At 36.1% G+C, this 18,217-nt stretch overlaps 1 protein-coding gene across 1 annotated transcript in view; it reads right to left on the reverse strand.

Annotated features, from left to right (window-relative positions):
- LOC132151997 (protein kinase C alpha type) overlaps positions 1 to 18,217 on the reverse strand; it is a 132,356-nt gene that overhangs the window by 67,075 nt on the left and 47,064 nt on the right. Inside the window, exon 3 of the mRNA XM_059560600.1 lies at positions 5,692 to 5,774. Within this exon, the coding sequence (XP_059416583.1) occupies positions 5,692 to 5,774 (83 nt within the window). The remainder of the gene's footprint in view (positions 1 to 5,691; positions 5,775 to 18,217) is intronic.

Genomic DNA, 18,217 nt, shown 5'->3' on the forward strand with positions numbered 1-18,217 from the left:
CGGAACTACAGGAGCCCTGAGTGGAGTGTCGGCAGATGTTTAAAAGAAAACTGATTTTCATTCAAACAAATCGATGTCAACTACAAATTCGAGTTAATCCATAAAATCGATTTATCACCCAGCCCTAATGTATATATATTCTATTTATGTATATATTGTATTCTGTATATAGTATCAGTCAAATGTTTGGACACACGAATGGGAAAGTGTCCAAACGTTTGACTGGTACTGTACTATAATATACACAAAGAATATCGGCCGATATATCAATATCTGCCTTTTTTTTTTTTCCTCCTTAATATCTGTATTTTATCGGCCCCAAAAACCATACTGGTTGGGGTCTACTCTTCACCCTACTCATAACGTTTCACAGATTTAAAAAATATTTTGCTTTGTGAAATATTCTTAGGGCAAAAATATTAATTTAGGACCGACACCCATTATTTTAAAGATTTTATCCTAAATCGGTGAGTTATGAGATACTTTTAGCTAGGGATGTGCACGGATAGTCGAACATTCGAATATTCGTTCTGCTCTAATTATTCGATAAATAAAAATGATATTCGAATTTCGCAAAAAAAAAAAAAAAAAAAAAGTTCAAAATAAAACCTAATTTGGTCACTTTCTGTGATTCTCCACGGCATATTTGAAGGTGTATGCAAGCAAAAAATAATTAATGAATGATTAAGGGGCCATTCACATATCGCGCCTAATAAGGCATGGAAAAGGCTATGCGCGCCGCTTTCTCCTTCTTTCCAAAGCGCTCGTGCAGAAGCGCTCCTGAGGCGACGCCTTCTCTCCATGAAGACGCGGAAATTTCAGCAAAGGATAAATGGATTTGCAGCACAAAAAAAATCGCTTTCAGTAGCTCTGCTACTAAATTTATTTCAAAATGGCAATCCATATACAGCTATCATCAGCTGTTCCTTCATCTTGGCTGAGCTTTCAACGTTGTTAAGGGAAAGGATGAAGCTGAATGTTTAGTTCTTGTCACATGACCTGCGGTGCGCTTGCGGCATTCTGAAAGTTGAGATGTTTTTAACTCGATGCTGTTTGGACGCGCCTGAGACGAGTGGGAACAGTTCTTGCTGGAGCCATGTATTCCTCCAGATGAGGATCCCATTCAGTGGTGAAACGAAAACACGAAGCGCTTCACAAAACTTATTCGCTTAGCACACCGTTATTTGTGAGTCCCGCCAATGTCTGTGCGTCAGAGCGCGTTTTCTCCGTGGCCGGCCTTATTGTTAACAGGAGCCGACTTTCCCCCAATCATGTTTACATGCCCGTATTTCTTAACAAGAACATTTGAAACAATAGAAAAAAAAGCAAAAAAGATTTGCTGACAGTTTAAAAGTTAAGTGTAAGCTACATTCTGTACAATAGCCTAATTGCTGTACTTTTCTGTAAAAGTACTTTTGTTTGTTTGCACGCATTGTTAAAGGTTTTCAGCTACAAAACACGATGTGTAATGTTCAAGCTTATTGTAAGCTTGTTCAAAATGACGAAAACAAATGTTGCTGAAAAATAACGTCTGACTCATTAAACTTAATTTAAATAAACGAATATTCGAATATTCGTTTTTTTTGTGAGCTCAAATATTGAATGTGATATTTGTGGAAAACGCCCATCCCTACTTTTAGCCTTAAGATGTTTTGTGAGGGGTGGGATGTTATGGGCCCAAACCTCCACTGGGCTGAGGGAGTTAATGGATTTGTAATAGAATCAATGAGTCATGGAGATTTTCTATTAGAAAAGCCTGCTACACACACACACACACACACACACACACACACACACACACACACACACACACACACACACACACACACACACACACATCAACATTGATCCACAGTGCCATGGATGCAGAAGCAGCTGCCGGAAGAACATAACCACAAAAACACCACAAAACAAAACTGGACTGGACTGGAAGAGTATTCCTCACAGAAGTCATTAGTAGACCTACATTACACAGAAACTATGGACATTTCTGCACTAAGAAAATATGCAAAATTCTTTGGAATGGATTTTTTTATTAGACAGTATAGTCCTTTTCCCCCTTAAATATAGCACATACCAAAGCTTACAGAAACTTTGACTCTAAAACTTTGATACTAATGGAACTGTGAGTAATTTGAACTTTTACACCAGACATGACAAACAAATGAAATGGCGGTGATACAAAAATTTCATTTAAAGTTGTTGATAATATCTGTAGAAATAATATACAATTTTCTACGTTTACTGCAATATTAGGGATGCAATGATGAAAATATTTGATGATTAAAGTCAGTTGACGTTAAACGAATCAAATTTGGGGTGGGCTTTTATATATATCGCTGAGAGGAAAGAATTATGTTCAGAAACATTTAGATAGAGTTTTCTTTTCATCTTACCTCTGTATAATGTATATTAGTGTTTTTAAGCGCAGTGCTGCTTTGTTTACAGCGGTAACCAAAGAAATGCTATATTGCTGCTGTTTCATAAGTGCCACCTACTGTCAGAGAGTGAATTTGTGTTTTTATTCAGCATGGCTGCTTTTCTGTAATTTTATGTTGCATAATTTCAGTCAGTTCAGTCAGTGTACTGTTTGAGTAAATGAATTACTCTGGGACATTGGTTTGTTTTAACTCAGAGGAAGTGTCAGCCACATTAAAAAAGTTAAAAGCTTAAGTCATTTGTGGATTAATGCTTATTGGAGATGCAAACCGTTTCAAACGATTCAGTTTGATTTGGTTAACTGGTTCAAGAAGGTCCGGTTACATCGAGTGATTCGTTCGCAAACCGGATATCACTAAACTGCAGTGTTTTGAACTTATCATAACAGACCCGGAAGAGAAGGCAGTGCTGAATAAAGTAATAGTTTTTGCTATTTTTGGACCAAAATGTATTTTCGATGCTTCAAAAATTCTAACTGACCCTCTGATGTCACATGGACTACTTTGAAGATGTTTTTATTACCTTTCTGGACATGGACAGTATACGTACACACTTTCAGTGGAGGGACGGAAAGCTCTCGGACTAAATAAAAAATGTCTTAAACTGTGTTCCGAAGATGAACGGAGGTCTCACGGGTTTGGAACGACATGAGGCTGAGTCATTAATGACATAATTTTCATTTTTCGATGAACTAACCCTTTAATGTGTTAAACTATCCATTTAATGTTTTAATTATTATTATTATTATTTATTTTTTTTTATTTTTAAATCAGCGGTTCTCAAACCTCTCCTTGAAGTACCCCCAGCACTGCACATTTTGTATGTCTCATGATTTGTGTTTCTCAAACGGAAGGCTGCATCCTTCCTAGTTTAGTCCTTTAGAGGCTTGTAGCATGAACATACTAATACAATTTAGTTTTGGAAAAAGACTTTGTTTTACAAATCATTACATTATTTGGCTTTCTATTAATGCGATACAATGAATAACAGCTATCTACAGTCTGCCAGTGGCTTACATTATTGGCAGTTTAGCGTTTAGTGAGTCATTTATACACACAAATACACAAAACATCTACACTTTCATGTCTGAAAACAATATTTTTTGTCATACATTTCATAATAAATTCAGACAAGCTCCATATTGAATAATTTTTCATCAGTTTATTTTCATGAAATTGAATGGTTTCCATACACTTGTTCCTAACCTGTAGTGGTTAACCAATATATTGCCAAGGCCAATATTTTCAAATATTGGCATCAGCCGATAAATTTTTCTGTTTGGCTGATGTGTTTGAGGCGGGACTTTTTTTTTAACGGTGAGCCAGACTTTTATTTTGATTAAATCCCAATACAAACAGACTTCCTAGATTACTAAGTGCCGTGTTGGTTACAGTGTTTACTTCTTTTTTATTTATATTTTTATTAAACATTTATTAATTTGTGAAAAATACTTTGTCATTTAAAGTATGTTTAGCTTACACATTTATTTTTAATCCATTTTCAAATTATTAAAAATTTCTTAAAAATTAATTAAAATAAATACAATTATATCGGCTTTATATCGGCCATCCTGCTTTCCAAGATATCAGCATCGGCTGTCAAAAAAACAATATCCGTCAACCACTACATACCTATATAAGTTTCTTACTTCTGTTGAACACAAATTCAGATATTTTGAAGAGTGTGGGTTAACAAACAGTTGACGGTAGCCATTGACTTCCATAGTGTTTTTATTCATATTATGAGAGTCAGTGGCTACCGTCAACAGTTCGATTATCAACATTCTTCAAAATATCTTTTTTTTTTGTGTTCAACAGAAGAAAGAAACTCATACAGGTTTGGAAAAACTTGGGAGTGAGATATTTATTAATTATTAATTATTACAGAATTTTCAGTTTTGGCTAAACTATCCTTTAATGAGTAGCATTAATCCAGCAATTGCTTTGATTATTTGCCAGTCAGAATAAGCCTCAAGCTTGTTCTGTGTATACACGTGTATATAATAAAAGGAAATCTTCAGTCAATTAAAGCTCTTTACTCAAAACAGATGTGAGTTGCTCTGACCCCTCTCAGGAACTGGGTATTCATTTACAGATGAAATGCAGAGAGCTCTCAAGTTCAGTAACACAAGGATGTTCGCAATGCTATTACTCCTGCAGTTTCAACTAATCGCAATGAAGCAGGGTGTGTGCGTGTGCACATATTTTGCCCTTCACAAAATCTGCTCAGACTTTAAACACTGGTATGAGCATGCAATTAAACCGTTTACAAAGAAACCCAGTCTGTGCACAGATTCTGTAAACAGTTCTCACTGAGAATTTTTTCCACAGCTAGAGTATGACAGTCGTCCATGCTGTGCTCTATAAAAAGGAGTGTCTCAGAAGCTTGAATGACATTCTGACATTATCTCTAGTTACTCCACCATACACCATTTGTCAAGAGAGTTCCCACACACCACTTACAAGTACACATATTTATGGTTATGTATTATAGAAAATGTATAAGAGTAATAATAATAATAAGAGTGTGAAATGCAAGTAAGAGACATTATGTGCAAAATAATTAAATATGAATTAAATAACTTATTAGGCTGTGGCAGATGAAAAAACACTAAATTATAACGAGTAAAAAGAAAAAAAAATATTTACATTGAATTTATAAATGTAACAAATCATATGGGACAATTTTAGTAGACGATAGAAATAGTTAAAACATTACTGTTAACACAAACTGAAAATTAAGAGACATAACTGACAACCATAGACGTTGACTGAAAGCTGAAATAATTTCTGCACAACTGTGTAGAACTGTAAAAATAAACATTGCTTTCAAAACAGCTTTCTGAATATGCCAACAGTCAGTCATTGATTTAAAAAAAAAAAAAAAAAACGGTCCTGCCCTAAGCTCACCTATGAATGGTTTACTTATAGTTCTCTCTGCAGTGCACACCCCCACACAAAGGGGATAGGAGAAAGTATCTGAACACCATTAAAGTCACATACTTCAACTTGTTTAATATAATATTAAACCTTTATTATTCTTTTAAACTAATGTAAGTTCTAATAGGTCTTTTGCAAGATCAACATTATTTTATCAAGTGAACTGTGAGTGGCACTTACATTTTTAGCTGAGGTCAGTACATGTGTAATAGGATTCTACCGAGTCCACATATACTTTAGAAAGATGACAAGTGAGAGAGAGAAATGTCGAACAGAGCCACTGTTTGTGTGTATACTGTATTTGCATACTCACATCTGTGTCTGGCCCTTTATCAGCTCCAGGGCATGAGAATGTGACAAATTCATGGCAACGTTTATGGACCACAAAGCAGCACACTAGCAGAAGGAGAAAGAGAGAGATATGTTACATTTACCAATAAAATAAATAATAATAATAATAAGAACAACTGTAAACCACTGGTAAATAAAAATGTGAGCAAACAGTTCAAACCAAGTTTCCTAAATAAAGCTAACAAACTGTTACTCTTCCTGCTTTGTGTGTATGTGTATTTATTATTGCAGCAATTCAGAGGAAGATAATACTAATAAATCAGTAATTTCATAATTTACAAGTGTAAATCAGCAGACTACACTAATACAAAAGACTGACTCAGTGTGAAATCAACACCAGCATCATATTTCAAAAAGACAATTTTTTTCATTACAACAGATTACATATTCTATTGTATCCACTGTACAGAGAAAGACATCACGGACTTACCATGGTCGTACATGGATGGAAAAAATATATATTTATACATACATTAGAGCTGCAACTAACAATTATTTTTTCTGCCGACTAATCTAACGATTATTTTTTTGATTAGTCGACTACTCTAACGATTATTTTTATTACTACAATAACTAATTAATCTAATGTTCTTTTTTTGATTAGCTAATGAATCCTTTGGATAACTTTACAAAAAAATATAAGTACAACTTCTAATATAATATTTCAACCTTTTTCAACCGATGTGGTTGAAGTTTTTACAGTATACAAAGAAAATTATTTTACTATGGTAAATATGAGTTTACGATAGCGTTTATAATAAAACCACAGTAGCCACAAATTTACAGTTGTCTGAGACGTCATGAAATGTTCTTTAGCATCACAAACCATAAAATGTAGTCAGGGTTCTGCTATGGTTTAGCATGGTTTCCAGAGATCTGGAGCTGATTCGGGGTAGCTCGGTGGTTTGTGACTGTTGTCTCGCGGCGCGCTGTCTTTTAAGGGGCCGTTCACATATTCACAAGTTCGTTATTTCCAATGTAGGCGCGCGGTATGCGCGCTCATAATGGAAGCGACACAGGCACGTCCGCACCGCATCGAGTTAAAAACATCTCAACTTTTCAGAATGCCGCAAGCGCACCGCGGGTCATGTGACAAGAACTAACCAATCAGCTCCATCCTTTCCTGTAACAACGTTGAAAGCTCAGCTAAGATGAGGGAACAGCTGATCATAGCTGTATATGGATTGCCATTTTGAAGCGATTTTTAGTGCTGCAAATCTATTTATCCTTTGCTGAAATTTCCGCGTCTTCATGGAGAGAGCACATCATGTTTGCTTAGCAACGGCAGACGCCCCAGGGGCGCAACTGCCCGAGTGCTTTGGAAAGAAGGAGAAAGCGGTGCGACTTGCGTTTTCCGCACATTTTTAGGAGCGATATGTGAACGCCAACACAGACTTAATTTTTTATTTTATCCTTACTTCAGCCGCTATGGGTGATCATACCAATAATTTGTAATCTTTTCAAGAATATCAGAAGTAATATCAATGAGCAAGTCTGCGTTTATTAGACACTTAATAATATCCCATCAGTTTGTGCTTTTAGAATCGCAGAATCTGCTGCGGTCATTCCATCACATCTGCAGCACAGACCTGAACCAGGAAGTTGGTCACCAGATCACACGGTAACCAGTTAAACCATAACACCGGAGAGCGCCAGGATGTTTTCCTCTGAGGTGCTCGTGCATCGCATTTGTGCTGCCGTGGTACACCATATCGGTTTTGCAAAGGGAACAAAGGGCCATTTTATTTGGCCTCTGTTTAAAGTATTTCCATACTTTTGATAACAGTGGTCTCTGTTTTTGTAATAGAATTCAACTTTCTCCGTTCCCAGTATGCCATTACGTGAGATGTAAACAGTGTGATGCATCGACGCATTTCACGCACGTCAACGTATTTTTGTAGTCGACGTAATCGATGATGTCAACGCGTTGTTGCTGCACTAACATACATACTGTACACCAGGTTTTCAGAAGTGTATTGTTTGTATTTATGTTTGTTCCACACGTTGGCAACATGACTAAAATCTAACATCATGACACGGAGTAATTTTATTTAATGATAATCATATTAATATCAAAATATTTTTTGCTGGATAAAAGGTTGATAACTGTACCAAATTGCGAAACTGCTGCCTGCGTCCAACACATATTCTCCAAAATAGTGCTACAGTGATGCAGACAGACATAGAGGAGACAAATTGTTGAATAAAGTTGTTATTTTTGTTTTATTCGCGTACAAACAGTAGTCTCTTTGCTTCGTAATGTTACGGTTTAACCACTGATGGCAGATGGACTATTCTTACAATGCTTTTCATACTTTTCTGGACCTTGACAGTGTAATTTACTTGGCAGTCTATGGGACAGTCACAAGCCTCCCAGTTTTCGTCCACAATGTGTTAAATTGTGTTCTGAAGATGAACAGGGCTTTTATGGGTTTGGAACAACATGGGGATTAGTGATTAATGACGAAATTTGCATTTTGGGGTCAAGTATCCCCTTAACATGTGACAGACAGAAACAGGTTTATTAGGCATTTATCACTAATGGACAGATACAATACATTGAAACAAATACTATTTTTATTCTTTATTCACTTACTTTGCTTGAACCATTAAAATTCACACTGTAATAATATCCTATACTGATGTTATATTTTTAGCTATTTTGAATTTGAAATGCCTTGAATTTCTAAGTTGACCTCTAAAACCGAATGTCTACATTCTAGCTAAGAAATATGTAGCATTTTTCCTTGTTTATATTATTCTGAACATAGGATATTTTATGACAGATTTGTATAATATTTGCCTTCATATTTCATGCATTGTTTCTGCAAAGATATTAAACAAGTTCATTTAGTTTACATGTATGTACCATGTTGACTTCATGTGCGGTATACTTTCGTTAACCAGATAGTTTTACAAAGAGAATGTTACTTGAATTATTTAGGTTACTGTAAGTTGATTAGTTAAACATAAAAAAAAAAAAAAATTGTAGGGCTGGGTGATATGGCAAAATATCAGAGGTCGGCCGATAGCTGGGTTGGACCACACTGGCTCATATAGATTAATCAACCAATATTTAACAGTATCAACCGATACTGTTTTAAAATGGATATTGAACGAAAACTAAAAAAGTGCTTTATTATTTAACAAAAAACAAAAAAGTACTGAACCACATTTTGTACATTTATATTGATTAATGTTAATTCATAGTTCACTGACTGATGTTAACAGATGCAACTTTAAAATGTAAAAATAAATAAGCAATTGTTGAATTAACACACTCAATAATTTTAGTGTTTATTAATCTTAGTTAATGTTACCAATGGACACCGATTACTTGTAATGCTTAAAGATGGCCATCTTTAAATATCTACACAGAGGCCATAGCATTGAAATTATATTACATATGGATATTGTATGTATAATCTCACAGTTTATTTGCTTCTATTTTAGAAAACTTGATGATTATCTAATCAAACTAAATATGTTTGTCACACCCAAGGCCAAAAAAGGCCACTCTACAGGTAACACACACACTGGACGCATCACGTTCAATTTAACCAGTGGTCCAAAACGGTTTATTTAATCACCAAACTAGCAAAGGTTTATCTCAAGAATTAACAAAGTGGCATAGAGTTTAAAATTCGGTATTTTAAATAAAAAACAAAATGGAAAAAGAAAGCACAATCTATATAATAGCTATCAAAATGAAGCATACAGACTTTATTAGACAAACACAGACAAAAGTTTTGCTGAAAAATGCACAATACACAATCTTCCAGCCTAGGTTGAAAACATTGTAACACTAATGAGCTGATGGTATTTCAGCCATCTGTTCCATATTAATGAATCCTAACTCTAACACATTCTGCACTCAAAGACCAGTTTTACAACATCTTCTAACATAAATCACCATTTAGGGCGCCGCGATGTCGGCAACATCCTGCCGTGGGTGACAGTTATTACACCTCTTGAGACTGTCCAGGGATACCCACGCGAGCCTCAAAGGAGGAACACATTCCACAACACACACACACACATAATCACACACACACACAAACAAACTTTTCTTTAGGCTCTTTATGTAAGCCCTTAATAATATGTATTTTGAATAGGTTTGTGTTTTGCATAAGATGGTTAATCCTTGTTATGCGAGGATTATAAATTGCTGATTTGCAAATTGGAAATTCTTCTACTAATTTTAATGTTCTCAAGTAGAATCATGAGCTGTAACCCTACTCCTGACCAGCTCATAAAACTTTATGATCCCACTGGGAAACAGGACAGCAAAAAGCCAGCTCACTGGCATCTTCTCTCAATATATCCTAAACTATTACCTTTTCTCAATGTATTCTAAATGTATTAAGTATTGTTTTTTAGTGCATTAGATGTTTTCCATAATCAAAAATTGGAGTATCCACAATTTTATCGTGTGTTAATCTTTAAATGTGTGTAATTCTGCATATGAATGTAACGTCGTGTTTCTATCAGTTATATATGTACTGTTTGGTGTTTTTGGAATTGTCATGTTGTGACCCAACTATCTACCTGTATAAAAGGTGTGTAAAATGTATTAATCTGGAATTACGAACTTGCTGGAATATCACTGCTGAAATCTTATAAGCCAGAACTTATTAGAGTGGGTGTTTCCCCAGAGACAAAGGAACTTTTTTCCGCTTCAGATCGCGGACATTCATTGGTGGTTCACGCGAACAGAGGCGTGAACCATTTCAAGCCATAAGAGCTGACCCAGGAAGTTCCTCCTCCTCCTTAGCTCTCTCTTCGCTTCCCCGCTTCTGACCCTGCTCGTCCTTCTTCGCGGCCTTGGTCCGCTCTCCTATCGCCCTCCCTCTCCGCACGGTGGCTGAGAGAACAGCTCTTACTCATGGCTCCTTCGGGAGCTTTTATCCCGTTGTTTTTGTTTCTTTTCTGTACTAAGTTTATTCACCTATTCGCCTCTCCACACGAGGAAGACGAATTCTAAACCATTGCTTTGTTGGACCTTTCAAATATCGCGCGATTCCGCAGCAACCACTGGAAGACACGAAAGAACACGCCTTGCCACAAAGGATCACGCTGCTCCAGCTCACGCTGTTCACACGCACGCTGGTCTGGCGAGTCTCAAAAGACCACGCTCACACGCACGCTGGACCCATTCAAGTATCATTCTCTATGGAGATTTAAAGTTTGTCTATGATTTGATTCGTTGTTGTCTTTCAAGGGTTACTGTCTGTGAGTTTGCATAACTGAGCGCGTGATTCTGTGATCACGCCTATTCTCTCATTCATCCTCTCTCACTCATTCTCTCTCTCTCTCTCTCTCCCTCATTTGGATTCCGTTATGTCTTGTACAAAGTTTACGGTCTATATTGTCGTACACATATTTACTCTGTATAAATCATAGTTTGATGTATTATTAGTTCAATTATTAAATTCCATATACTCCAGATTGTCTGTCTAAGTTGCTCATGTTACAAAGTCAATGAAATGTCGATCTTAGCTACAAAGCTTATTTGTTACTTTTAAGTAATCTAGATTTTATAAGGACAGGAGAATGGTTTCATGGCCAGAAACTATTTGTCCTGGAATTATAAGAAGTGATAGCGTTACTGAGAGTTAATAAGTTAATCTTACGGCCGTTTGCTGGACGAACCACGTTTGATTTACATTAATTTCTAGTAAAAGATATCACAATAATTGATATGAAGAATAGAATATTGAAATATTAATGAGTAAATTACAGTGCCTTGTGATGAGTTATTAATATATACAATTGACCTATTTTTCATCTTCAATAATTTTAATGCAACTGTAATATGATATATATATATATGTATATATATATATATATATATTAATCATATTCCTGATTAATTATTCAAATTCCCTATATATCATTTGAGTTAATAATTATGTACAACCAAGTGCGGCTACAACATTATGTTCATTAACAACAATTTGGGACAAATGTAATGTAATTTAATGGAAAGCTATGTAAATGGTGCTCTGTGGCACGGCAAGATTTCTGTCGGATACATGAAAATATCAATGTGCTTTCTCACTTAACAGCTTTAAATATGCAGCTTCACTGGATAACAAATACATTAATGTAATTAGCTGTATATAAATTAAACCTAAATGTAAGGGACACATACATTTTTGCAGGAACAAGTTAGATATCTGGCAGCTCAGTGGGTAGCACTGCTACCTCAGTACGGTTTCCCCATAATTCAAAGGCATGCAGGTCAAGTGATATGAGACAGTAAAATTGCCTGTAGGCGTGAGTGTGAAAGTGTGTACGTCTGTGTTAGCCCAGTGATAGACTGGCCATCTGTTCAGGGTGTTTCCCTGCCGTCGGCCCAAGATGCTGGGTAAGCTCCAGCATTCTACATAGAGAGCCACAAACTGCAAGTAAAACGGTCGCATTTTTGACCAAAAATATTAAATTGCGAGTGAAGTTTTTGCTGAGGTCGCCACTGGCGACTAGGCCTATGTACTTACACTCTATAACTTAAAAATTTGCATGTAATGCCTTTTTCCCAGTTTTATTTTGCGATTGCATCATTTGCTATGTTCACATATTAAACGAGACAATGCGCATTACAGTTTTAGTGGAAAAAAATAGTTTCAAACAGTCTTCATTCTTTGCTGCGCAACAACTCTGACACAACACAGCTCTGCTGTACAGCACGAGAGAGATCGAAATGACGTAGATGTAAGCAGTGAATGTGAGGAAAAACAACCTCTACTGTATTTCGTGCAACAAATTACAACAGGTAAAGCTTCCAGCAGTGTGGATATTGGCAATATTGTTAACAATTCTTGTTTATAATCATTAATAAAATGGCTTCTTCTTAACAAGATCTTAGGTCTATGTTGTGTTCTGTTAATGTGTGAACTTCATTATTTGAGGTGCACTTGCCTTCCAGTAATTGCAAAAAGCTTTGTGCTTTGTTACTTTTTAATAAACAAAGTATCAGCTTTAAAATTATTCAAATTTCTTAAAAAGAACTTAACCTTCTAAACACTGCAACGTAATATACATTTACCTCAGAATAACCATTCGGTGTCCATAAGCTCACCAGTCAGCTAGAAAAATAACCATAAAGAGGAGTATTTTTCCATATTTATGTGCTATTGCATTTTAATTTCTTACTTAACCTGTTGTCTACATGACTCAACTCCTATAAAATTGCATTTTACTAATTAAGAAAATCAGCTGAAAGTGTGCAAGACATACATTCTTAAATTTCCACAAAGAACCAATTAGTCAAAGGTTCTTTAAAGAATCATCTCTTTCTCAACTGTTTATAATCTGAAGAACCTTCTTTCGCCACAAAGAACATTTTGTGAAACATAAAGGTTCTTCATATTATTTATTGGAGAGTATGACAACATTTCCAGGATGCATTGAGGAGGAGCCCAAACTACACTCAGTGGCCAATTGATGCTTATGGTCCATGATATGGTCCCAGTTGGAAAATACATTTAATTATCACTTTAAGCGAACCTTAGTTCCCAGGTCATCTACAAAATGGATTAAAATGCTGATAAAGTCAAGAAAAGATGAGACAAACACATGACAGTATGATTGAAATTGCATTAAATATAATAATAAAATAAATAAAACACATTTATATTGTGGCACCTAAAAAAATAATTTGGTGCCTAAGTTTTTTTTTCCTTATAGGAGCAAACATCTAGCCTGGCTCCGCCCTCCTACGTACTTCCGCTCAATTTCATTTCCCTTCAGTACTCCGTCTGGGTTTGCAGTATATTCTTAGGTTTCCAGAACCAAATTTTTTGTAGGACAAATCAGCGAACAGAGGGAGTGGCTGAGAACGATGACGTTGATGTAGTGCGTCAGTTTGAGTTGGAGTAATGGCAGCGGAGATAAACGTGAGTAATGCTATTTGGTCCGTTGTTGCAAAACTGCCGAATATACAGAAGTTAAAGCCGGAGCAAGAACAATGTTTGCAAAGTTTTGTTGGTGGCCATGATGTTGTGGCCCTCCTTCCCACGGGGTTCGGGAAAAGATTTTCCAGCTCACTCCGCTAGTGGTGAGTGAGTTAGTTAAGGCGAACGATAGGGATGCAAAGCCGATAGTTGTTGTCGTCTCCCCGCTTGTTGCACTAATGGAGGACCAAGTGAAGGAGGCAGAAAAGTTAGGAGTTAGTGCTGGGCAGCTCGGCGTGCACGATGACCGTGACATTTTGGACGGACGCTTTAGCCTGGTGTTCGGAAGCCCCGAGTCCTGGCTGCTAAACAACAAATGGCGTCAAATGCTAGCCTCGACAATATACCAGGACAACCTGGTATATTGGTATATACCCGGTTTCGGCGCATGACATACGTCATGACCACACGTTAGCGATTGGCTATGGCAGATCCTGAGTGACTCTGGGCAGATCCAATAGTTTAGAACTTTAACAGAGAACCCGCCTACAAGGAAGTAAACGTTTCTCAATGGAGCGAGGCCAGACTCTCTGTACAAATGAAATGTATGAGAGTCTGGTAGAACCAGGCTAGCCAACATCTCCTTACTCGATTTTTTTTTGTTTGGAGCCCTGTACATAGGACAAAGTTTAAAGAATGGAGGGATGCATGGATGGATGGATGTCCGATATCGGCTCCACGCCAAAACAGAGGAAATAAAGGCCCAACAGTTGGTGTTACATAAGACTATCTGAAAAATTAAGCATTACAAAACGGCCGTCAGAGAATTAAGACATCAGTGTCACAGTCAACTGAGATGTCTCATCCTGATATGACCATTATGGCAGTCAAGCTAAGGGAATAATAACACAAATAGTCATATTTCAAATCAAAATGTACCCCTCCACATCGTGAAATGCAATAATGAAAAAAAACTTTAAAGCATTTTCTGTTAACTGTTGTGTGGGCTGGTTTCTGGCTCCGTCTCAGTGGCCCTAGACCACTGTACAAACGGAATCTGCATAGATGTGTCTATGTGCCAAAATGATCAGACATAAGTGATGAATATGGAAATGTAACAATGAAACCCTTATGCATAAAATATTTATCTTATCTTTATACGGGTATTACTTCTGAGTGTGCATTTAACAATCTTTACTTCAAGCCCATTTCAGATTTCTCTTATAACTTCTTAAAAATTCTCTTAAATCAACTATAGCCCGATTTAACAGGTGTTCACAGTAAATGGGTTTTCCAGTACTTTGAGATTTTAATATTTGTTAAATAAAATATATCTGTATTTTTCATGCACAACCTCATTAAACATTACAAAGCACACTGATCAATAATATTACACAGCACACATGTTAAAAATCTACTTTTGTAACCAAAATGGTCTATTTTGGATTTTTTGGAGTTCAGTAGTTATAAAAAAATTCTGATTTTCTCAGAACTTTTACCAGTTGTGGTCATGGAATATAAGGGCTGTCCCTTTTAGTTCGAAAATCGATTGCACAATCGTTCGGACCAACCAAAAAGTTACGAAAATGAAAATAGGGAATTGATTTTAACCAAATATGTACACTATTAATTTTAAAAGAATTAAACAATTAACAAATGTTAAATTAATGTAACAAAACTCACAAACAAGCAGAAAAAGAAAAAGAATTCTGAAAGTGCAGTATGCGTTGCGAAAGCTAGACAGAAAATACCAGCATTTTACCCACCTACAAGACCCAGTGATGTCGAAAGCGATCTCTTATGCTGTGTCCACACCAAACGCGAATAGAGCGTCTGGCACGAATGATTTCAATGTTAAGTCAATGTAAAGATGCGTTGTCTGGAGGTCTCGCGGCGCGGTAGAGGTGAATTCGCCTCATTCGCGCATCTAGCTATAGGAGATTCTGAGTTATGAAAAGGACCATTGCAAGCTGACAGCCACCGGCTTTTGTGATGGAAAATTGGCAGTAATACCCCCACCTTGCGCAGCTGTACCTGAGTGTCCCTGGGACATCAGTGCGGTCGGAGCGCGTCTTCTCAACAGCTGGACATATACTGAATAATTTTTTTTTTTTTGAGCATTTCATTATGCCTGCCTAGTGCCGCCTAGCCTAAGTGTCGGTTACGTTCAATAAAAAAAACACACATGGCCTGTTCTCAAGTCCATTTAAAGTTTCATTTTTTGAACAGTTGTTTAACATGGATTGAATCATTATTTAAAATAATCTTGGAGATTTTTGAATTGCCTAAATCATAAAGGGAGCCGAGTAGAAGCCTGCAGTGATGTTTTTCTTTTGTTATGGCAGCTGCCCCCTCTGCATATATATTTTTTCGAGAATGTTGCACTCCTGTTGCTGTTTGTTATTCTGAACGAAACTTCATGCCAATAAATAAGAAATATTGCTGAACTGCGTTTCCAGTGCTCTCTTTACGTTCGTCCGTTATTTGACGTTGAAAAAGGAAACGGCTTTTTTTTTTTAGACATGGAAAATCGATTTTACAATCAATTCAATGAACACTTATGTCTTAAAAATCGAAAAATGATTTTTTCACAAAAGTGACAGCCCTATGGAATATTTTACTAAAAAAAGTCAAGGTAAGGACTACAAGGTATTTCTACAACTATGAATTAACTACAATGAAATAGATTGCAAATGGTTTAAAAGTACTTTATTACTTATTATAAAGTGTTAAAATGTTAAAATATTTACAGGGCACTAGTTACTTCTGCATAATCCATTTCTCTAACACTAACTACAAGTATCACAAATAGCAAATTTGGAAGTATTTATGCGACTGTGTACAGAAAAGTGTACACTGATGTACAGTTTCTGTTCAGGTTTCATGTATCTTTTTGGGCTCAGCAGTTTTCCTTCCAATTGAAGAGTAAGTGTATGATTGTTTTTGGATTTGCATAGTCTCCTGTAAGTGCAGTGTAAAGCTGAACTGTAAACTTTGGCACACCTCAAATCCGTTCAGCTGTGTAAGTTTAACAGGAGAGATTAGCATGCCTGACCCCATTTATCAACACACACTCAATGAACCACTCACAAACACTCCCACACCCACACCCACACACACCAATGCTCCATTCAAGCAGTGGCAATAGCAGAAATGTTCAAATGGAGGGGCCACAGAGGGGCTAAAATTAGCAAAGACCTAAATAATAAATGAAATGTTTTTTTTTTTTTTGGAATATATTTGATATTAAGGTTTTTATGGGTAATATAGTATGATATAGGAGAATATGGAGCTCATACTCATAGGAGAAAAACACTTTGATTTTATACTGTGCATTTTTTGCATTATTGACACTGTTTTCCTAATGAATGTTGTTCAGTTGCTTTGACGCAATGTATTTTGTTTAAAGCGCTATATAAATAAAGGTGACTTTGACTTACCGTGGACAAAACTGAGCAAAAATATGCAATGACCAAAATGTGAGATTAAATTTGAATAGTTTGTAATGTAATAGTATTATACTTTATAACAGTATAGCAGACTACTTACACTCTAGTTGTCACTCTATATCTCACAATAATTTGTCTAAGCAAGATGATATTTAGAATGTTTAGTTTTATGATTAAAGCTTCATAGTTTTCATCATAGAAACATATAATGCAATGCAACACAACAATGTACAAATAAAGATTAAAAATATATATTTTTAAAAGACTGATTAAAATGTAAAAAGTTATGAATTAATTTAATTAGCCTGTCACGCATTTTTAAAGGGACAGTTCACCCAAAAATGAAAATTTGATTTTTATCTGCTTACCCCAGGGCATCCAATATATAGGTGACTTTGTTTCTTCAGTATAACGCAGACAAATATTAACTCAAACCTTTGCAGTCTGTTAGTCATTTAATTGATATGGTTTTTTACCTCTGATTCACTGCAATGTCTGAACTGTCTTGAGTGTGTTCTTAACAGCCGGCACATGACGCATCTTTCTTCTTCTTCTTCTTGCTTTACGGCGGATTGCGGAGTTATAAGTGCATTACTGACACCTATCTCTCAAATGGACCATTGACACTCCTAATTGGGATTGTAGATTGAGGGTCAATGGTCCATTTGAAAGATAGGTGTCAGTAATGCACATATATGTCGGTGATCTGCTGTAAAGCAAGAACAAGAAGACGCATCACGCGCCGGCTATTGAGAATGCGCTCAGGACAGTTTGGACATTGCAGTGAATCAGAGGTAAAAAAAAAAAAAAAAAAAAACCTTTTCGCAGGGTTTAATATGGTTTTGTTTGTGATTGTTTTTTTGACTCAAAACCGTGATTCACATTCACTTCTATTATATGATTGACAGACTGCAATGGTTTGAGTTAAAAATCTTTCTTTGTGTTCTACTGAAGAACCAAAGTCACCTACATCTTGGATGCCCTGGGGTTAAGTAGATAAACATAAAACTTTCATTTTTGGGTGAACTATCCCTTTAATAATACATTTGTATCAAATTATAAAACAGAACCCAGTGCACACTGAATTGAGTTCTCTTGTGTCTCGTGAAAGATGTATATAAGACCCATTTGAAGATTACAAAGA

The sequence above is a fragment of the Carassius carassius genome, chromosome 10 (genome assembly GCF_963082965.1).
Source record: "Carassius carassius chromosome 10, fCarCar2.1, whole genome shotgun sequence".
NCBI classification, from domain to species: domain Eukaryota; kingdom Metazoa; phylum Chordata; class Actinopteri; order Cypriniformes; family Cyprinidae; genus Carassius; species Carassius carassius.